The sequence below is a fragment of the Cydia fagiglandana genome, chromosome 24 (assembly GCF_963556715.1).
Source record: "Cydia fagiglandana chromosome 24, ilCydFagi1.1, whole genome shotgun sequence".
NCBI classification, from domain to species: domain Eukaryota; kingdom Metazoa; phylum Arthropoda; class Insecta; order Lepidoptera; family Tortricidae; genus Cydia; species Cydia fagiglandana.
This window is the reverse complement of record NC_085955.1, coordinates 6,740,352-6,763,188: the sequence shown is the minus strand read 5'-3', so window position 1 is coordinate 6,763,188 and position 22,837 is coordinate 6,740,352. Positions and strand designations below refer to the sequence as shown.

The window sequence follows — 22,837 nt, the reverse complement described above, 5'->3', positions numbered from 1 at the left end:
CACGGTGCAAGGTCGGGGCTATAAGACGGATGGTCCAGCACATTAAGCCCCAATTGTCCCAAACACTTCTGAGTTCTGATCGCTCGATGAGCAGGAGCGTTGTCATGGCTGAAGTGCCAACTGCCCAGATGAGGAACCCAGAGAGAACATAACTTTTTAACTTTTAGGCCTTGGTGTAAATTTGAATTAAGTGTTGATGCACTAATGTGGAGAATCTCCTCAATCTATCTGCACGTAATTCGCCTATCAATAGTTATCAGTTTTCTAACAGCGTCTATGTTTTCTTGGGCCCTGCTTGTAATGGGTCGGCCCGGTCCTTCCCCGTCGTCCAAATTGTAGTTGCCTCTTTGAAATTCCTTGTACCACCTGAATACGGTAGAAAGGGAAGGGTACTCTTTACCAAAGGCACCGAACATTTCCTCGTGGCAATCTTAGTAAGATAATCCACGTTTGAAATTATAATAGAAAATCACTCTGTACTCGCGGTTACCCTTTTCACAATTGTTTCGATCTATTTACCGAATATCACTGCTGGCAGACTCAACAAACACATCATGTAAGAACTTGTAATTAGTGGCAGATAACCATACGCTCAGTCATACATGTCAAAGCTTGTTAGATTCCTTCCATTGCAAGACTTATGGAACAGCCTACGTAGATATCGGCCGAATTTACGTAGATATCGGCCGAATTCCGAATATCTGTTGCACCTACCTATAAAATGATGAATTACACAATAAAAATAACCAAACACTAGGTATATTTAAAATGTATTCTTGGAAAGCTTATAAATACGAATACCTACCCTTTTCTCAGAATTTGTTGATTACAAAATATTTTATTTTTTACATGGGTCTGATTTGATTGACTCTATAAACTACATTAATTAAATCTGTTCAACAAAAAGTAATAATTATATCTTAGAAAACGTTGTGCTTTGTTGGCGAACAGTTTTTATAATAATTGTGACTCAAAATGTTCGCTTACAATGCTGAATATCCGGCGCTTCGGCCGAGAAAGGCGCCGAATATTCGGTATTCTGCCAAAACCACTATCATCATCATCGTTTTCGTATTTCAGATATAACCCGATATAACTGACTCTAGAAATACCTAAGTAGTATTTGTGATTTAACATTAAAAATACAGTAACATAAATTTTCTTAGGTATTTTTAAATTTCTTAGAATATAATTCAAAGGCAAAAAGTCAATTCTTGCATATAACTCTAAATAATTTTATGATGTAAAATGCTTCACACATACTGTATCCATATGTCTCAATAATGTACATTTTTGCTTAAATTTCTTCTGACACGCTTCACAGGCAAAAGGCCTCTCGCCAGTATGTATTCTCGCATGTCTGTCTAATTCCGCCTTCGAAAAACACTTGTTACAATCTTTACAAGTGTAGGAACGTGTCTTAGGCTTTTTGGCCACCTTTTCTCCAGTGTGTATTTTTTGATGTGCCTTTAGAGTATAATTCTGAGTAAATTGTTTGTTACATATTGTACATTCGTACTTTTGCCCTGTATGAGTTATTTTATGTCTTGACAAGCTGTTTTGAGTAAGAAATTGTTTATCACAAACTTCACAGCTGTATTTTTCTCCAGTATGCATTCTCTTATGTGCGTTCAAATTATATTTTACTGAAAATCTTTTATCACACTCGTTACAGCCATATGGTTTTACTCCAGTGTGACTTAATATATGCTTTTTGAGTGTGTTTTTTTTATTAAATTGCTTTTTACACACATCGCAGGTAAATGAATTTTCCACACATGGAGTTGTTTCATGTTGTTGCAAAAAACATTTGCGTGCAAATCTCCTGTTACATTTTTCACATTTGTATGGTTTCTCTCCGTTGTGGCTTACTTTGTGTATAATTAAATAACCTTTCTTCGTGAATTTCTTCCCACAAATATTACAACCGAACGGCTCTTCTCCGCTGTAAGGGCATTTATGTTTATCTAAGTACTCTTTTTGTGTAAATTTCTTCTTGCATTTATCACAAGTGTACATTTTTTCTGTTGCGTGAATTACTCGCTGATGTCGCTTCAAAGCTGACTTGTTTACGAAGTCTTTATCGCATAAATCGCACGGATAACGCTGTTGGCCGATATGTCTTTCTTGTTCTTTAGAAGTGTCGCTGGTGTACGCTTCGTCCCCGGAGTGGGCCTCACCGGTGTCGGACACGTCGGTCGCGTGACTCGAGGGGCTGAATTTCTCGTCACGGGACGCAGCCGCTGCCGGCTCCGTATTCTCGCCAGTTGCGCCACCTAACAGGTCTGCATACCCAACAGAAAACAGTTTAGTTTAGTCCAGCGCGTCAGGCGTCATACAGAATCATCTATTGCTATCGAGTCCTTTGAGTCTTCTACTTTTAAAGTCGACTCCCGTTTTTCAGACTCTTATAATTAAGTTCTTAAGCCTTATATTAGTTCGAGTTCTTTTCATCATGTTAGAGACCAGAGTCATTTGTAGAGCCGTGAGTCCTTTTCAGATAACTCTCGAATTAATTACAAAAATCTTGTAAAATTATCCGCTTGTAAAATGTATGAGTAAAATACATAAATTATACTATAACGCCTATTAAAACAGATTTTTAGATAAAGGCGTTTTCTTGATTCGGAGGCCAGTCCTTTTGAGTCATGCTTTTAAGACCTAACTAAGGACCCAACTCAAAATTTTCGGAACGGAAGTTATTTAAGCGCTGAGTTTCGTATAAACGAGTCGAGATCTTCAAATTTAAACTCAAAAGACTCGAGTTCAAACAGTTGCTGAAACTTGAGGGGCTAAGTACGAAGTTCTTGGAACTCTTGGATTACAGTATTTCTTGTTGCATCCAGGGACCTTTAGCAACTAAATTCTAAAATTGGCGCAGGAATCTCATTTGTAAACCCAAAGGTGAAACGAAGACAAGCAAGTACTCTTTCCTCACAATTTTGTTTTTTGCCGAGAAGCAATAAGTTAATATCAAACACAAGTTCCAAGAAACTCGTTCGAACCCGCGACCTTCACACGGCTTATGGCCCGGCCACGAGTGCCACGACATCGCGCGGCGACGCAATAGGTTGGAGCGAGACACAGCAATCCTACCTTTCGTTCCCACCTACGGACACCGCTCGCCGCTGCCGCGTGTCCGGGCTGTTAAGGCCACCTACGTCTAGTCTAGAATGACGAGGGTTCCAAACCCTTGAAATCAATAGTAATTTACAAAAAGGTTTTACCCGATCGTGGCGACATGTCGTTCTCATTGGACGTTTCAACATCCACCCGTCCATCCGAACGCTTCAACTTGAGTAAAGAATCTTCGTCTGAAAAAAAAAATAGTTTGTTGAAGAGAGCTGATTTTTTATTTATTTACGAGATATTATTTCATTCATCAAAATACTGTTTTCACCACACTTGCTCCAAAGAACTCCCTTTTATTTCAATAAGGGATATTCATGTTGTAATTTATCCACAAGAGTAGTAAAGCGGTCTGATGCAAATTTAAAGTGGTTTTCTCGAGTTGACTGGTAGAATTGACTTTTAAGTGATGATTTTGAAAGTTAAATATTGAATATTATTCATTTGGATTCGATTTGTAATATTTTTCTCGCATTGGTGTGGCGAACAATTTTGTAGGTATAAATATTAGCAATATTGGTTACACAACAACTTTGCTCCCTTGTAAAATAAATAACCACCCAACGGTTTCTAGGGGCTTAATATTTAATGACAATTTAGGGAGTTCTTATTGGATCTTTCTCTCTTTACCTACTGATCACTCCAAGTTTTGTTTGTAAAAATATTACGTTATTAGTAATAACTCAATGCCCTTCTTTTAATTTTAAAGGTATTGTTTAAATTAACACTTATATAGGATCCCCCCTACCTGTCATTAAAATAAAAAATAATAAAGCACAAAATATTTATTTAATCCCTTTTTAAATGCAATATTTTTACGAAACCTTAAATTGTAAACTGGAATGTTATTACACTTATTACTTATATGCTGTTAATAATCGTTTTTGACTTTAAAAATACCTAAATAGTATACAGGGAACATTTATAGGGACTGAGTTGAAAGGACAGTGTTATCTAAGTGATCTATAATAGAGTTATTGTAATCGTAAAGCTGATTAAAAAGTAAAACAAAATCATTAGAATGACATATTTTTATATGAGTGATAACCCTTGGCATGACTTCTGTCGCTGGTGTACGTTTCGTCCCCGGTGTGGGCCTCACCGGTGTCGGACACGTCGCTCGCGGGACTCGAGGGGCTGAGCGTCTCGTAACGGGTTACAGCCGCTGCCGGCTCCGTTCCCGCTCCAACTGCGCCGCCCAACGGGTCTGGATACCAAAAGAAAACAGTTTATATTATGGTGGTTCTTGGCCATTAAAAGTTACCTGCGATATCGCGCACGCACATCGTATATGTATAGAGAATTATAGAATAGCCAATTTAGAGTCATACTCCACACCACATGCTAAAATTTACGTCGTTTTAGGATCGCCATTAAATGTATCTTTAGATATCTCTTCTTCTCAACGTATTTCTTGTTGTTTCATAAAGGAGCCCAGGGTGAATTGGCAACCTAATCCCAAAAATTGGGGCTGGCAAGCTGGCATCTAATTTTCCAACCCAAAGATGAAACTAGGCCTTAGTGGCATTAGTACTCTTTCCTCACGATGTTTTCCTTCGTCGAAAAGCAATGGGTAAATATGAAATAAAAAGTTCCAACCAAATCGGAAGTGTCCTCGTTCGTATCCGTGCTCTTGGTACGGCCAACGAGAATTTGAAATAGAGTCGAATAGTTAAAATAAATTATGTACCCATGATAAATTTACTTACTTTTTGACATTTAACAAATTTAACACATATCAGTAAAAGAATAAGGATCAAAGTCAAATGGCGTTCTAACAGTTTTAATCTTCTGTCGAAAGATGGCAGTAAATGTACTGTGGTTACATAATTTACCATGACAGTAACCCTCTATACACTCTATTCTCTTTGGTACGGCTAAAGGCCACCAACTATGCCTACAACTATTGCGAGTATTACATCTAGTCGAGATTTCTGAACCCTCAAAATCAATGGTAATTCAGATAAAGAAAAAGGTTTTACCCAATAGAGACGATGTGTCGTCCTCATTACACGTCTCGACACCATCCGAACGCTCTGACTTGACTAAATAATCTTCGTCTGAAAAAAAAAGTTTTTACAAAAGGCTAAATTGCTTTTTAGAACGAAGTTGCTTATCGCACGGTATGGACTTGGCGGATGGGAGCTAGGCGAAAAAAAGTGTAACGGTTTTCCGTCACGACCATTTCTTAAATTCGTTCCAACCAAGTGTTCTACGACACTCACGCATTTTTTATTTACGTGATTGTGTCAAAATAGTTATTTACGATACAAGTACGGAAAAGAGGAAATTCGAAAACGACCGAAGGGAGTGTTTTAAATCGACACGAGTTGCGAATTACCTATTCGCACGTGTATCGTACAACGTTTTACAGTACATATGGCCCTTTAGACTTTAGACATCGCACGAAAAATGCTATTTTACGCACTAGTGCGGGAAAATAGGACCATATGTACTGTAAAATTGTTTTACTCAGTGTTTATCTTTGACCTAGTCGTTAAATTGATATTGGTACTATTGCTTAAACCATGTATAACTGGACTAGCCGTAAATAGTCTGGTAAACACAACCACGTTGGCAGTCAGTAAGAACCAGGAAAACAAACTCTTCCCTTTCTTTTGGGTGCTAGTACTACCATAAGACAATGACAATATGATTTTCTCTGTCCATGTTAGAAATGAGACAGTCTTAGCCCAGACCGACTGCGATATAAGAGTTTTACTGTTCGCGGGAAAGTGCCTATTAGCAGAAAAAGAGATACGCATGAAAATTAAGTCGAAAGCTCACTTTCTCGCTGGCGGTCACAAAGCTTTCACACAGATATTTTTTTAATGTGTAGGTAATTGTTTAGATAAGTAAATATTGTATATTTACGTGACGCATTCTCCTCCTCTGAGTCATGATTTACCACCTTCTCTGTTTTGATTACAACATTTCCACCTGGAACAAAAATGCAATATCAAAAAGTAAATAGAAAATGGAAGGCTAAGAAGAGTTACTTACATGTGAGACTTGGTCCTCTAAATTAATAAGATTCATTAATTGGCGATAATTGTAAAACAGCTACTCTAATGGGACCATTCACGGTAGTGTCCAACCAAAGTTTCAGTTTCAGCAGGTTTCAAATAATGATGAAACTAACTATTAACATGGCCTATGCCCTGTAGCTGTGACTGTAGTTCTCCCTGACAGCGCTGCACTTGTAGCTTGAAGTCACTTGCGTCTCGCAGGCGCCCCACACATGTCAAGCAGATCCCACATGAACCATTACTCATGTGTGTCAACTGCATATATAAAAAATAAATCAACATATTGATTTAAACTTTCCTCGTTTTTTACACATTATTAATTACCAAACGAAACTTAATCGAATATAAATAAGTTTTTAATTCCATTATTTGTTCGTCCATAAGAGGGTTTAGAGTTTAAAACCCTACACATGTGCTTTGATGTATACAATAAATGTAAAAATACATATTTACGTGCAAATGGAAACAGTTTTTAAGCATGTCCGTGTATATCTCGGTTCTACCGAGATGTGTGTTCGGTATCGTTAAGTCTATGTCCCCGGCGGCCTGCAGGCAGCAGCGGCAAGAATTTAACACATCCATTATCGCAATATAGTTATATGGTTATTTGTTACAGCAATAAACGACCTTAAAACAAGTACTTGAGTTAAATTATAACCTAACTAAAACTACATAAAAAATGCATGAAAAAATTTTACATCCGTGCTATATCCGTGCATGAAAATTATTACTTATATGCTCTTTGACTATATGACAGCTGTCATTATTTCAGTAGATTTTTTTTCTATGAATAGGGTGGAACAGGGTGGAATCAGCGTGAAATAGCCAATAGGGAAGTGGGTATTGTATCAGGTACCGGTTTAAACAGCCAAGTGGGAGATACAGTCGCCAAGTTATTCTTGAATATAAAAAGCTGTTTGGTCATGTGTGGAACAACTTCTGCTGTTTTTTAGGGTTCCGTATCCAAAGGGTAAAACGGGACCCTATTACTAAGACTTCGCTGTCCGTCCGTCCGTCCGTCCGTCCGTGCGTCCGTCCGTCCGTCTGTCACCAGGCTGTATCTCACGAACCGTGATGGCTAGACACCAAGAGAATATAACCACTACGTTGCTAGACAGTTGAAATTTTCACAGATGATGTATTTCTGTTGCCGCTATAAAGCCTCCTCCACACTCGTGCGCGAATCGCGGCGCGAAGCCGCGAACGCGAGTGTGGCGTCGATTTTCGCGGACAGCGAAATCGACTCCACACCAGGGGTGCGAAGCTCCTGACTTCGGCCTAACTCGGCTCCGCTCGGCTCAGCATTGCTCCGAGCAATTTTTAGGGTTGGCACCACTTGACTTCCTTTTGCGTGCACGACCACAGATAAGATAATCACTTAAATTTTGACAACCCTAAATAGCCGAAAGGGATAGTGCCATATATTAGAAAGGGATAGTATGATTCGGCCCTGAACCGCTGTCAAACTTCGGTTTTGTAGGAAGCTTCCTTTCTGTACGGTAGTACTATTATTTATTCTGTGTCCACACTCGCGTTCGCGGCTTCGCCCGCGATTCACGCGCATAGTCTGGAGGGGGCTTAACAACAAATACTAAAAACAGAATAAAATAAAGATTTAAATGGGGCTCCCATACAACAAACGTGATTTTTGACCAAAGTTAAGCAACGTCAGGAGTGGTCAGTACTTGGATGGGTGACCGTTTTTTTTTGTTTTTTTTTTTTTTGCATTATGGTACGGAACCCTTCGTGCGCGAGTCCGACTCGCACTTGCCCGGTTTTTTGACGTGCCTGTCGTCAGGGATGCCAACTTAGTGGTTTTACCACTAAATTTAGGGGGAAATAAACCAGCTAGGGCTTTTTTAGGGGCTAAATATTTTTAGTGGTTTTTTTAGGGTTTTTTTTTAGAGTAGAAAAGTGCGGCAAATTTGAAAAAATGTAGGCGCGAAGGGATATCGTCTCATAGAAAATTGGATGATTGATTTTCTTGACCATCTATATGTATAACGTTCATATGTATGATCATTAAATTGTCGAACCGGTTGAAAATCATAATAATGTTCTAAATTTGGAAAATCTATAATAATTTCTTTTATTTTTTATTTAGTGGGTTTTCCAAAATAATAGTACAGTTTTAGGGGTTTTTAAGTTGAACTCAGGGGTAAAAAAAAATTGGAGTTGGCAACCCTGCCTGTCGTACCCAGATGTGGCCCAGAACGTAGTGATTATATGCTCTTTGGCCCAGATGGTGCCCTGGTCGTGCCTTGGTGTGTTTCGTGTTAGTTTATTTTAGGAGCAACAAAGAATTTGAACTGTGTTTTAATATCAATCACAACGGGAGTGAATCCTAAATGTTTTTAAGACGGTTAGTTATGCAATGGAGATGATAAACCAGTGCCACTGCTGCTTGCGGCGGCCTCCAACGAAGGATATGAAGACGCCGTACACCCGCCTCGGAATAATGGAGATATATTCGGTCATGTTAGAAGAATGCTTTGCAATTGATGTAAGTGTCTATTAGTACACAATATGTTTATTGTCCGAGTAAGCGCGAAAATCTTTCAAAAATGAAAAATGTATTCGTATTTTTTATTTGATCAGTTTTTGTAAGAATTTCAAAACTAGGGAATGCTGCTATATCTGAACAGAACTGGATAGGTCTGTGTAACTTCAAATTTCCAGAGTCCGTCTGCACCAATGCTCAATATTACAAACTATCAAAGTGTTATTTTAAACATAATTTCATTAAAATTTGATGTTTATGCTGCATTGCATATTCTATATTGAGTTGAAAGTAATCAAAATTAATTATTGAACTTAAAATTTGAAGGTATTTTCATTTGGTGACAAATTTAGAGCCCTAAGATCAAATATTTAAAAAGGTGGCCTTTGGGAACTGGTGAAACCTTACACGAATGACAAAATGGCTGACAATTGTTGAGCAGCGTCATGCTGCCAAACTTTTGTTTTCAGTATTACAGTCATTTGATCTAGTCTGCTGTACTAGATCAAATGACTGTATAGTGTATTTTCTATGTTTTCAAGAGCATTTGTGACATTCTCAACCAAAAGGTACCACATTGTTAGTTGTCAATAAGGTTGATTTCAAATTGATGCTATAAGGAAATATTTCCTTAATGACAATCAGCAATAGTACCCTTATGATTGAAAATGGACCATTGGCACATTAACCTTAGGAAGAATCTCATCTTGAACACTACTACTTTGAATACGAGACCAGGGCCGTGTTGCATAATAAACTACAACTAATATTACAAGCGGAACTCCTTTTCTGATTTCACTTATTTAAAAAGGAGTTCCGCTTGTAATATTAGTTGTAGTTTATTATACAACACGGCCCAGGTGATGACATTGATTAGTTTTTGTTTCAACATGGGCTGTAGGTAACTGTGGGCAATGATGGTAAGAGTGGGATCTGCGAGAACTGCGTGGGCCGGCTGCGGGAAGCATGCCACTTCAAGCTGCTAGTGCAGCACAGCCAGGCCAAGCTGCGCAGGGGTTTGGAGTCAAAAAATCATGTCAAAGGTTGGTAGTTGCAATGATGTTTATCTTCATATACATTGTTTCAGATTTCAGATGATTTATTCATTACATTTATGAATCTCACATATCAAACAAAAAAAAACAAACTATTCAAAAATAAATTTAAGTTAATATTACATGAGTATTGAGTACATGCATTACATGATGTTATAATCCTTATACATCAGCATATATACTATTAAATAGCTCCATCATATGGTTTGGGTTTTAATGTTTACCAAGTTTATTTTGTATGTAAAATGCTCTAAATAATTGTTGCACATTGTCATTACTAGTTTAGGTGTTTTTATGTACCTACCTGTTAATTTTAGGGTACATATTTATGCCAATCTTTATTTTCAATGAACTGCAACGTTGATAATAAGATGTGGTAATAGGTAGGTCTCAAAGTGTAATTCATATTTATATAACAATTACGTGTTTCCATTCAGACGAGCAACCCCCAGTTGTGCTGACTGAAGAAGGAACATGTGAAAAGACCTCTCTACGTAAGTATACATTAAATGTATCTTAATCTAATGACAGCAAGAGAATTCTAACCTTGAAAACTGACCATTATGTGGAGAAGAATGCTTTCTGTACATTCAGAATCAAAAGTAATGGATCATACTAGGTGAAGATACTTCCCTCTAAAAGCATAACCAAAAGATATTTATCCCTGTAAGTATAATATAACAATTAGACTGTGACAAATACATGAAATACTTTAGATCGCGAACTGTCTGTTTTAGGAAAAGAGTTCCATCCAGACTGCTGTCATTCCTCAGCTCACCAACGGAGGGTCAGCTGGCGTCCACGAGAGTTCATTACTACTTTACGAATTATCGCCTAAGATGATATCGGACACATAGAAATCTGTATCTGGCTTACAGTCTATATTTATTCATTATGGCATGAAGGTTCATTTAATCATTAGGTATTGTTTCAGATGAAGAGTTAATCATCAAGTCCGAAGGTGAAGATACCGACGCGGCCAATGACGAGAAATGCATGTCACGTGAGTAACTACTATGTTCACCGCGTGATTCCCTTATTAAATATCAACTCAAGTGTTAACGATTCCAAGCAATTTCTCATCATATCATCAGCATCTTCATCAAAATAAACATATAGCGTGTGACAGAGACAGCACGCCCACGCGTGCGTTAGAAAGAGATGACACGCCAACTGGGCGTCTTCTCTACAGAGCAAATCGAGGTCGACCCCCGGCTCACTTCTTGCAATCCAATATCGGGACATAATTATGTAGAAATCTTGTACCTGGCTTGCAGTCTATAATTTTTAGTTATGGCGTTTACTAGGTTAATTTTATCAGTAGGTATTATTGTTTCAGATGAAAAGTTAACCATCAAGTCCGAGTGCGAGGGGTCGGACGCGGCTGATGACGAGGGCTGCACGTCACGTGAGTTATTACTATGTGACACTGACTCTAATAGTCATTTTGATAATGAAACTTACATCGAATAGTTCGAATACTAATTCAGTACTCCTTGAGCTTGGTTATAAATATTGTAGTCAGACATTTCAACTAGTTTTAAGGTGTTAAGTCATTGGGCAATCGGTTGTAAATTTTGGGAACTATTACCAGAAACGTAATTCAAGACCAAAAAAAGTAAGAAATGTTGCCACTTTTTGACTAGCGCGTCTTGTATTTATGTACAAATAAGTAAATAAAAGTACTTTTTTAAATATAATAGTAGGAGTAAAATTACTAATGAATAAAATTATCTTAGCGTGATTATTTATCAAAAGGAATTTACAATTTTACAAACAAATTATTGCAGTGGCAACATTGCCTTACTTTTTTGGTCTTGAATTACGTTTTGCACTATAGTTATATACTGCTCAGATTTTGTCAGTCTGTGTCTATTTGGGCGAATATTATATCCATGACGATAGTCACGCATTCTGAATTCCTCGAAATTTCTACATTGATTATATTCCTACTTTGTGCAAACTCTTACAATCCTGTCTGAAAGAAAGTTCTCTTATTATTTGGTTGACCTGGGCTTTGTTGTTGTTATTTAATATGCCGTGTGAAGATAATAAATCGTTGTCATTTATCGTAATCATAGCGTTTCGTCTACTCACCTGACTTGATTGTGTTCCAGCGTCGGGCGGTGAAGCCTGCAAGGAGACGGAGGCGGCGTGGCCCGTGTCCGCCCGCGCGCGGGAACAGCTCGCGCAGGCTTGCTGCGTGAGGCTCGAGCGCCTCCGCGACTCCCCGCGCGCGAGCCAGCCGTGTCCCGCGACACCACACCGCGCGCCGAGCCCCGCCCGCAGCGTGCAGGACGCGCCTCACACACCCGCCGTCAGCGCCGACCCACAACCCTACACCTGCGACATTTGCGAACGACAATTTAGTTTTAAGTCTAGTTTGTCCATACACGTATTAACAACACACCAGAAATCTTTTTCTTGCGGATGTTGTTCGAAAAATTTTTCCACTTATGTTGCTTATTGTCGGCACAGAAAAACTCACAAGGAGTTTATTTGTAACATATGTAAAAAGGTACTGTCGAGTTACCATGCATTAGTTATCCATAAGCGTACACATACTGGAGAAAAACCTTATTTATGTAAATATTGCGACCAGCGGTTTGCTCATGTAGCTGCTTTAAATGCACATATGACTCGGCACACCGGAATAAAATTTAACTGTAAAATATGTAACGAGAACTTTTCGACTTTAGGCACATTAAAGAGACATCATCAACGAAGACACACTGAAGAAAAGACATTCAGTTGTGAAGAATGCCACAAGGGATTCAGCACTAAAGATTATTTAAAAGTACATGAACGAATTCATTTGAAAGAGAAACCCTACGCCTGCGAAGTTTGTGGTAAGGGGTTTATACGAATGTGTTATCTGAACACGCATAAAGAAATACATACAAATCGACAGAAATGTTTTTCTTGTAAAGTGTGTAATAAAAAGTACCTAAGTAAGGATCATTTACGAAAACATTCCTTAGTTCACACAAGGCCTGACGCCTTCGCCTGCGGTCTATGTCCCAAGCGGTTTCATGAGAATTATCTCTTGGATTGGCACATGCGCATTCATAACGGACAAAGACCGTATTGTTGTAAAATTTGTTCTAAAAACTTTATTCTATTACGTCATCTGAGATACCATAAACGGAGATATCACGAAAAGAAAGCCTATATCTGTGATTATTGTAATAAGCAGATTTTTAGCAAGACGAATCTGATATCTCATATAAAATTACACATGGGGCAAAGAGATTATGCTTGTGAATCGTGTCCTAAAAAGTTCGCAAGCCCACACTATTTACAGAAGCACAAAAAGATTCACTCATCGGTCATTTCATACACTTGTGACATATGCCATCAGCAGTATCGACATAAGCAGAATTTGATCTGGCACATCAGGTTACATACGGGTGAGAGACCCTATTCTTGCGATTTTTGTAGCAAAAAGTTCGTGTCTGCCTCACTTAGGAATATTCACGAAAAAACTCACATGGGCCTTTATGTAAAGCGCCGCCGCGCCGGCGATCGCGCGGACGATCATTTGTGACACTTGTCTAACGGTCCTCAGACTTGATTAATTGATTATGATATTAGATAGTAGATAGGTAGATTAAATTTGGTCCTATAATATGATCATGGCTGATGACAACCAACAACCTGACAGAAGGACGCACGACGTAACATTATGTGACAGGGACAACATAATAAATCATTATCAATGCTAGAATTTAGTCTATAAATGTTATACTATAAAACGATGTCTATAACACGAGTACCTATAGTGCAAAGGTGCGGCGCCATGTATTCGAGCATACATTTTCGTGATTTTTCGAGGCACGTTTTTTACTTATCTTATACAGAGTTACTGCCAAAGCGCTCATTGTCAAGGCTATAGTAATAGTGAACGAAGACTCCGCCAAAATAGATATATTTAAATTTAACTGCACTCCGAGTGAATTCACAATGGTAACAAGCCGGCGATGTTATCTGCCAAATATTTAGTTATAAATCTGTTTTACTGTAATATTTTTAAGTGTGTTGTTATCTATTAATTATTTGTCTTCCTTTATGTAATACATATCACGTATTGGATTACTCTGTAAAGTGGTATTGTTTAGTTGATTATAAAAAAAAACTAAATAAAAAAAATACTACATTATATTTGGTGTAGCGAATAAAATCGAGCATTGCATTTGAACTATTTAAAGCCCCACGCGTACACGTATATGAAGTTTTGTCATAGAATGTTTGAGAACCTACTTCATGTCAACCACCAAGAAAATAAACATTTTTTAGTCTGTTCGGAAAGAAAGCTTGTTTCATTATATCTCTTTCTCGCTCTCACTTGGTGCGACGCACCGCGAGATTGGTACGATGCGGTAGTGTGTTATTAGTGTTACGGCTATATGGGGCCGATCGAAGTATTTAGCAGATGGCGCCAGCATAGCTTACCCTGTAAATCCCTAAGGGGCTGTCCATAAATTACGTCATCGATTCTTCACGGTTTTGGACCCCCCGCCCCTAAAATCATCCAAAAATTATGCTTCGAATGACTCCGTTTCCTCCTACGTCGTGCTACCGTCATCCGATGTCCAGACCCCCCCCCCTAATTTGAAATGACGTAATTTATGAATAGCCCCTAAGGCCGCTCTACACTCGTGCGCGAAGCCGCGAACGCGAGCACAGAATAAAGTTGCTAACACACTATCGCACCGCACCAAGGTCATTGTGGGACGCACCCATAAGTAAAAGGGAGAAAGCGATATCTCTTTCTCCCTCTTACTTATGGGTGCGTCCCACAATGACCTTGGTGCGGTGCGATAGTGTGTTAGCAACTTAAGTAATAGTCTAAAGCCCCCTCCAGACTATGCGCGTGAATCGCGGGCGAAGCCGCGAACGCGAGTGTGGAGTAGATTTCGCTGTCTGCGAAAATCGACGCCACACTCGCGTTCGCGGCTTCGCGCCGCGATTCGCGCACGAGTGTGGAGGAGGCTTTACAGAACGGCCACGCACCGCTCTGCCCCGACTCGCATTACCTCGCCCCGCGACTGAGGGCCTACCGCGAACCACGTTCGACGTCTTGCCTTCCTGTCACACTTACGTACGAATTTACAAGTGCGACGAAGAGGCAACACGTCGAACGTGGTTCGCGGTAGGCCCTCTGGCCACTACATGAATCTGGCGGACTTCTGGCGTCCTCACAGTAAGCCCTCATTCGGACGAGCGCTTTTAAAACAACGCTTGAATCCGTCCACACGCTAAATTCGATTTAACGACTAACGCTTAAAGTCAAAAATCAAACAACGGTTGATAAAAAGCGCCACTACCATCGTGTGAACATTTATACACATGTTGTCATTTTAGTCATTCAAACGGTTTTGTAACGCGCGTTGACAAAACTAAAGGGCTAAAGCGACTTACCCACACATACACAATGACGCGTGTACAGACGTTCCGCGCACACATATAAACGCAAATGATTTTTAGGGTTCCGTACCCAAAGGGTAAAACGGGACCCTATTACTAAGACTTCGCTGTCCGTCCGTCCGTCCGTCCGTCTGTCACCAGGCTGTATCTCACGAACCGTGATAGCTAGACAGTTGAAATTTTCACAGATGATGTATTTCTGTTGCCGCTATAACAACAAATACTAAAAACAGAATAAAATAAAGATTTAAATGGGGCTCCCATACAACAAACGTGATTTTTGACCAAAGTTAAGCAACGTCGGGAGTGGTCAGTACTTGGATGGGTGACCGTTTTTTTTTTTGCTTTTTTTTGTTTTTTTTTTTGCATTGTGGTACGGAACCCTTCGTGCGCGAGTCCGACTCGCACTTGCCCGGTTTTTTGATATAATGGCGTGTCCGCCCCGTCCGCCCTGTGACGCGAGTGTGGAGTCGTTTTCGCAGATCTGCGATCTTGACTCCACTCCACACTTTTCTTTTTTTTCGTCCATCTGGACAGGCTAAAGCTCTGCGCTCGCGTAGTCGCGCACGAGTGTGGAGATATTGGATTTACAAAACTTTAATATAACTTGGCATTCTTTCTTATCTGTGACCTTGGCTAACTAAAACCGGTAAAAATATGCTCTTGTAAGCACTAGTACACACAAACAAAATTGACATGTGTCAAACTACCTTAACCTAATATTCAGTCTTGTTCATGTCTTGTTTATTGATTTGTTTCCATTTTATTATATAATTTATTAATAACATTGGAAGATTTATATTATATTTTCCCTCTGATATTTTACTCGCGTTGCTGACGTGATGGAAGCGCTACAGTCGTGTCGTTGTTGCCTGCGCCGCTCCCCGGACAGAGATATGAACATGCCATATTTGCATCTGGACAAAACTGAGATATATTCGGTCATGCTAGCAGAATGCTTCGATATACATGTAATACTGACGTTTAATTACCTTTTTAAATTCGGATCACGCTAATTTTCATGCCATGCGACGTCAAGTATGGAGCTTATAAGGATATGTATGCATAGGCGCCATTCATTTATTACGTAAGACGCATTTTGCTAGTTAAAAAAAATAAAACCTGGTTGTATCCCCCCTAAATCGTCTTACTTAATAAATGAATGGCGCCTTACTGCCAAGTTTTGCGCAAAGTTAGCATAGTCAGAGCTAGTTCAAATGAACCATCGGATTATACAAATCATAAATATATGTTGAATATGAGTCATTGCTGTGAATCACAAGGTTTTTTCATTTTATAATATAAATGGCTCAGTAACTTCTTTCCTGTATACATAACTCATGAATAACTTTAAAGTCCAATTTCCTTGCATAATATCCAAACCTACTTCTTTATCTTTTTCTTTTCTCTCTGTATGAAAGCAATACTAAAATGTATTTACCCAAATCATTAATCCACAGAAAACTTTTTTTCATTGAACACATTTGACCTAAATGGCTTTCAAATGGGGCTATGAAATCATGATTTACATTTCATCGCACTTAATTAATACTATAGGACTGTGAGCCTTAGCAGATAGGTCACATTAATAGGCACTGCAAAGTAGGATGCCCCTGTGTCTCTTTTTCTATTAATTTCTTTTATTGAGGTGTGCAAACAGTATGTATGTAAACACTTTATTTGCTTACTTCTTGAGCTTACCATGGGGCTTAGTCAATTTGTGTAAAAAATGTCCAATAATATTTATTTATTTGTATTTAATGGATATCCATTTACAGTTAATTGTTAGCAAGACTGACATTGGTATCTGTGAGGTGTGCGTGGGCCGCCTGCGAGACGCCAGTGACTTCAAGCAGCAAGTGCAGCGCTGCCAGGAGGAGTTGCAGCAGCTGCAGGGAGACTTTATAGTTAAAAGTGAGATTCTAAGCCCTGAATTCTTAAAAACATTTTCCAGGCATTGTATCTTATCTTATAAGATTGATAATTTTACACCCTCTTTTTGTATTTTCATGTTTCCGTACCCAAAGGGTAAAACCGGGACCCTATTACTAAGACTTCACTGTCCGTCTATCTGCCTTTCTGTCCGTCTGTCTGTCTGTCACCAGGCTGTATCTCATGAACCGTGATAGCTAGGCAGTTGAAATTCAAACATAATTCTCAACCGATTTTGTTTCAGATGAATCTAAGATTAAACAAGAAATATTAGAGGATGATGTAACAGATGATTTCGGACGTAAGTAGTTTTCTTTGTCTACTCTTATTTATTAATTATAAAAGTAATTGCAAAAGTGTAAATGGCGGGCTTAAAGGCATTCTGTGCCTCGTTAAAACAGAGACATGTAGGTATGTTGCCTTAGTCTAAATCAAAATTGACGACCAGTCTGGCCTAGTGGGTAGTGACCTTGCCTATGAAGCCGATGGTCCCTGGTTCGAATCCCAGTAAGGGCATTTATTTGTGTGATGACACATATATTTGTTTCTGAGTCATGGTTGTTTTCTATGTATTTAAGTATTTATATATATCATTGTCTGAGTACCCACAACACAAGCCTTCTTGAGCTTACCGTGGGGCTTAGTCAATTTGTGTAAAATGTCCTATAATATTTATTTATTTAATTGTGTGTCGCTCCGGTCAGTTATCTCTGCTGCTCACACTAAGTCAGAATCAAATATGTAGATAGTAACCTAAGTTTGCAAATAGATCGGTACACATTTTTGTCTATGGGTTTTCCCCACATAATTATGTCGACGCGGAACCGACCTTTATGTCTGCGCAATAGGAGCGAATAAGTCGTCGTTCGGCTCGGCTGGTATCGGCCGGCGCCTGCCGACGCGTCGACGGCTTTTTCACTCGCATCAAACAACATCATCAAACATCAACATTTATTCAGCAAATAGGCCACAAGGGCACTTTTACACGTCAACATTGAATTTACATAAAGCTTTCTCCTATCGGCTTTAGCCGAATGCGCGTCGATATATCTGTGGAGACCTTAAGTCATTAATCAAATGAGAATACATACAATGAAGGAATGAATGAGAATGAATACATAGTAAAATAAAAGTAAATCAGTGAGCATTATACAAAACAAAAAAAACAATAACAAATTAAAACTTTTTTTGTCACAATAACAAGTAGCAGGTAGCATTATAAAAGTCCAAAAACTTACATGTTAAATGCAGAACAAGTTCATTTTAAAGAGTAAATTGACTTCTTTTCGATCACAGTTTTTTTGTCGCTTCGACGGATTCTAATCGGTTTTAACAGAGGTCCGTGTCAATATTAGAATATGTATCTACATATTTCATTGCTAATGGGCGTGGTAGATGAGTGTAAACACTGTAACGTAATGTGGCCCATCAGCCGCTTCTTATTAATTACAGAGTTCCGTTAATCGTTTGATAGTCTTCGTGATAACTTCCACTTTAATTGTGTTTTTATTAGCATAAGTTACTTGGCAACATTGTTATATGCAGAATTAAACGAAGTTAATCAAAGACGAGGAACTAAATCAAACCTACAGTTTGATGTGCTCGATTTTTGCATATTTAGCGGTATAACGTGCTAAGACATGTTGTCAATTGTTGTATTAGTTAGTTCTGCTTGCTTTATCCATTCCCTGTGGCAATTAGTGTAACTCTTAATTCATACTTTGCGTGGGGTCGTCCGACCCTATACGGCAGTAAAAGTTAATATGAATATGTACTTGCTGTTTTTTGTCACTATATTTGGTTAGTGTAATTTTCAAGAATGATATTCAATATTTTGTTACAGCCGAAGACTCCGGAGTAGAATCAAACGTTTCGAAGCCAATAGTAAAATTTATAGAACCGCAAGTAATAAAAGTAGAGTGCACACTAAAACTAGAGCCCGCGCCGCACGCGAGCCAGCAGCGTCCCGCGACATCACACCGCGAGCCGACCCGCGCGGCGACTGCGAGCCGAGCCAAGAGTGTGGTGGCCGCGACTGTCCGCACCGACCAAAACTACGAGTGCGGTACATGCTGGAAACAGTTCACAAAGAAGAAATATTTAATCGGTCACATGAAGATTCACAACGAAACAAAGACTTTCATATGTGAAGTCTGCACAAAGCAGTTTAAACATAAACACCACTTGATCGAGCACACGCGTATTCACACTGGAGATCAGCCTTATAGCTGCGAAGTTTGTGAGAAGCGGTTTTCACAAAGATCGTCTTTAATTGTACATAAGAGAATCCACACTGGTGAAAAACCTTACAGCTGTGAGATATGCAACAAAACTTTTACACAAAGCTCGGCTTTACATATGCATAAACGCATCCACGGGGAGAAAACTTTCTTCTGTGAGATGTGCGGCAAGGGATTTTCACTAAAGTGCAACTTTTCTGCGCATGTACGTACACACACTGGTGAGAAACCATATGATTGTAAAGTATGTAATAAACGGTTTAACGAGCAATCTAGCCTTAAAAGACACACAAGAATTCACACAGGAGAGACGCCGTACGCTTGTAGAACATGTGACAAGAAATTCAGAGATTTTTCCAGTTATAGTAAACACGAACTAATTCATACCGGCAAGAAGCCGTTCACATGTGATATATGTAATAAATCATTCGGTCGGAAAACTCACCTAAATAGACATAAGCAACTTCATACAGGGGAGAAACGGTTCTGTTGCGACATCTGTGGAAAGCAATTTACAGAAAAATATATACTAGACAATCATAAAACGGTTCACTCGAAAAATCAGTCTTCTAACGACGAGTGACAAAAGCTGGCGCATTATGATTCCTTTTTAATTTATTTCTTATTGAATTACAGTTAGTATACAGGGTGGAAAGGCACGACGATCCTTTCCGCAAAAGGGGGATTGTTGAGCCTAAGCTCTATATTTTCTCCATAGAAACTATGTTAATATGGGCAACCGTTTCTAAATTATGGCCTTTTAAACATCCGTGCAAAAAACTACTTTGTTGTAACCCTAACAGGTGACAGGGTCAATGAACTTACTTGTAAACAATTAGTATACGACAGGAAATTATGCTAATTTGTTGCCATCTAACCATTCTTAGGTCTGCTTACAACACGGTAAGAATCGTTGCAGGAATTTCGCTTTTTTAGTGGTTCCACTTGTTCAATACTTACTTGAATGAAGTAGTTATGTTATTCCTTAATATTAATAATACTAACCACAACATTGTTTACAACGACAGTTCAAATTGTGACATTGACAACCACTCAAAAGTAAGCAATTGTCTTATAAATATCTCTGGTTTCCTTGACTGATAAAAAGGTTTTAGTTTCTTAACACGTTTCACAAAATTATTTTCGAATAATTGGAAACTATCAAAAATAAAAATAAAATACAAGTAGGTTGTGTTTGATGGATTAAAGAACTTGCAAAAATGAAATACTAAGAATAAATCAAGTATAAATACTTCTTGAATACCTAACTAACAAACCTTCTTGCGTGGTAGGAAATAGACAAGACGTCTGATGTTTGAAATTAAATTGTCATTGAACTTTATTTATCTAATGTCATATTCTTCAAATAAAAATGCCGTGTTAGATGCTCGTGGTTATTTAAATCTGTGGGCTGTGTAAAAGATTTGGTGTACCAAACGGAATGTGAAACTGCGGACGAGACTGAGACATTAAAGGCTAATTGCTGCTTTTGACAATCTGCGGAGGAAAAATTACGAAGAGCATACCTACACTATCGCATGGGTAATGTGCGCGGGCTCGGGTGCGGGCTGCGGCGTACATTATAAGACACGGAGGTACATTTGAACACCGTATGTGAAGAGAAGATAGTGTTAAATATTGGCAAAAAGTAATTATCTAAGAAAGTAATAAAATTGTATGTAATATTTTTGCATTAATTTGATTTATTTGGCATTTAGGCGTCATTCATAGATCATTGCGATTCTGTCAACGATCGGAAAAAAGCGTAAAGACCCGAGCTTTCCCGACGGGGATCCTTAATCTAGCCGTCATGTGCACATGCTATAGGGTTATCACCACAGTTAAAAAGTAGAAAATTTGGTATTTTTATTTTTTACTCAATTAACGATTCTTACCATTACCAATCTGCTCTGTATCGCTTAAACGACCTAATACTTCCGGGAAGGATCGTCGTGCCTTTCCACCCTGTATAACATTTAATCTTGTTTTATTATTTTGAGTGCCATGTCTCAAAAATAATTGATAACATTAATAACAAAAATTAGTATAAATCAAAGTGATTAACACCAGAATTAGATGGGCGGCGCTATTAAGGTTGCCACCGCATGTTTTGTAATAATTGAATGGGGTTGGCCGACCAAAGTATTAAGCAGATGGCGCCAGCATAGCTTGCCCTGTCAACCCCTAAATGTGTGTAATTTTGATACCCTGGATGCCAGCGCTTTAAGCCAAATCTCATAGAAAAAGGGGCAAGCTATGATGGCACTATCTATGCAAACCTTTGACAGTTGCCAACCGTCAACTTTTCACAACCAGAACTATCGCATACCTACTGTACGAGGTCATATAACATCATTTAAGTACTTCAACTGTCAAATCCGAGGCACAACTTTTTCTCCAATCCAAATCATTCTCCATATACTTCTTTAACATAAATAGGTAAGTATGTGGAAAATACAACGAGATCTTATACTTACTTACTGCTGTGGCGCAACGACCCGAAGTGGATCTTGGCCTCCGACACCAAAGACCGCCATGCTACTCTGTCCAAAGCCGTATCTGTCCAGTCGACGGCGCCGAGTTCGCTAAGGTCTGCACTTCGTCTCTCCAGCGGTACCTAGGGCGTTCAGACGGCCTTCGGCCACTTGGTACTCCAGAGTGCGCCCTCCAGACTGCGCGATCTTCCCCCATCCGAACTACGTGCCCGAGTCATCGGAGTATTCGGAGTCTAGCGGCTTTCGACGAGACCTTATGGACGATATTTAATGAAAATGTACCTTTGCATTAAGATTGAAAAAGAATTCGTGCTTTTTTATGGGTTAAGACTGAGTTTGAAGATGCTTCCATTAACTATGACGTGCTTTGTAAAGTCGGTATGTCGTTTGCGTCAGTCTAATAGATAAGGCAAACGGGAAGTTATTAGAAAAGGCCACTTAGAGATCAAATAATAAAAGGCAAAACGTTTATGATCTCATTTCTTTTTGTAGGCAGTCCGCTAGAACTATCACATTTTTTTACACCAAACCACAATTACTCATGTGGTTTGTAAAATAAGAAAACGGTATTGAAATTATTCATAAACGCCCTACAAGCCTCAATTACCTATTAATCGTTTGTTTTGTTTTCTTTATTTTCTTGATTTATGTATTTGTAAGGGATAAAATAGAAAAATGCGCGAAATGACAGTCGGACGTGCTTGAATTATAAATAAAATGCAAATCAGTTCAATTATAGTAATTACTTAGAAAAGGAAATCGTGGAGAAACAGACCTTGAATACAAGTAATTACGATACGATACGATTCCAACATATTTTAATATGTAGGTAGGTAGGCTTTATGATTATGATTAATGTTTAGCTATAATCCGGAAAGGGCAATTTGTCGGTAAGTGTAATAATGGGTGGGTTAACTCATCCGCTAAGGATTTAATCAATAACAATCAATCCTGACGTTTGTTAATGTGAAAATAATTGTTTCCGCCAATTTCAACATATTAAATATAACATTGTGTTTGATTTGAAAGT

The 22,837-nt window shown here is 38.8% G+C and overlaps 3 protein-coding genes across 3 annotated transcripts; 2 read left to right on the top strand and 1 right to left on the bottom strand.

The window, feature by feature from the left end:
• Nucleotides 1–754: 754 nt before the first annotated feature.
• Nucleotides 755–6,858, bottom strand: LOC134676620 (zinc finger protein 436-like). Its single transcript, XM_063535016.1, has 7 exons — nt 6,612–6,858; nt 6,272–6,413; nt 6,004–6,069; nt 5,112–5,189; nt 4,190–4,336; nt 3,228–3,314; nt 755–2,285 (listed from the first exon to the last, which is right to left on the bottom strand). Exons 1-7 carry the CDS (start codon nt 6,738–6,740, stop codon nt 1,237–1,239), a joined length of 1,698 nt encoding a protein of 565 aa, XP_063391086.1. The 5' UTR covers nt 6,741–6,858; the 3' UTR covers nt 755–1,236.
• Nucleotides 6,859–8,398: 1,540 nt separating this feature from the next.
• On the top strand, nt 8,399–14,009 carry LOC134676619 (zinc finger protein 883-like). The gene is made up of 6 exons (XM_063535015.1): nt 8,399–8,661; nt 9,560–9,701; nt 10,151–10,207; nt 10,648–10,716; nt 11,053–11,121; nt 11,831–14,009. Exons 1-6 carry the CDS (start codon nt 8,533–8,535, stop codon nt 13,258–13,260), a joined length of 1,896 nt encoding a protein of 631 aa, XP_063391085.1. The 5' UTR covers nt 8,399–8,532; the 3' UTR covers nt 13,261–14,009.
• A 1,936-nt stretch (nt 14,010–15,945) lies between these two features.
• Nucleotides 15,946–21,239, top strand: LOC134676618 (zinc finger protein 501-like). Its single transcript, XM_063535014.1, has 4 exons — nt 15,946–16,111; nt 16,919–17,054; nt 17,317–17,373; nt 18,916–21,239. The coding sequence occupies exons 1-4, from the start codon at nt 15,983–15,985 to the stop codon at nt 19,893–19,895; spliced, it is 1,302 nt and encodes a 433-aa protein (XP_063391084.1). The 5' UTR covers nt 15,946–15,982; the 3' UTR covers nt 19,896–21,239.
• The last annotated feature ends 1,598 nt before the right edge of the window (nt 21,240–22,837 follow it).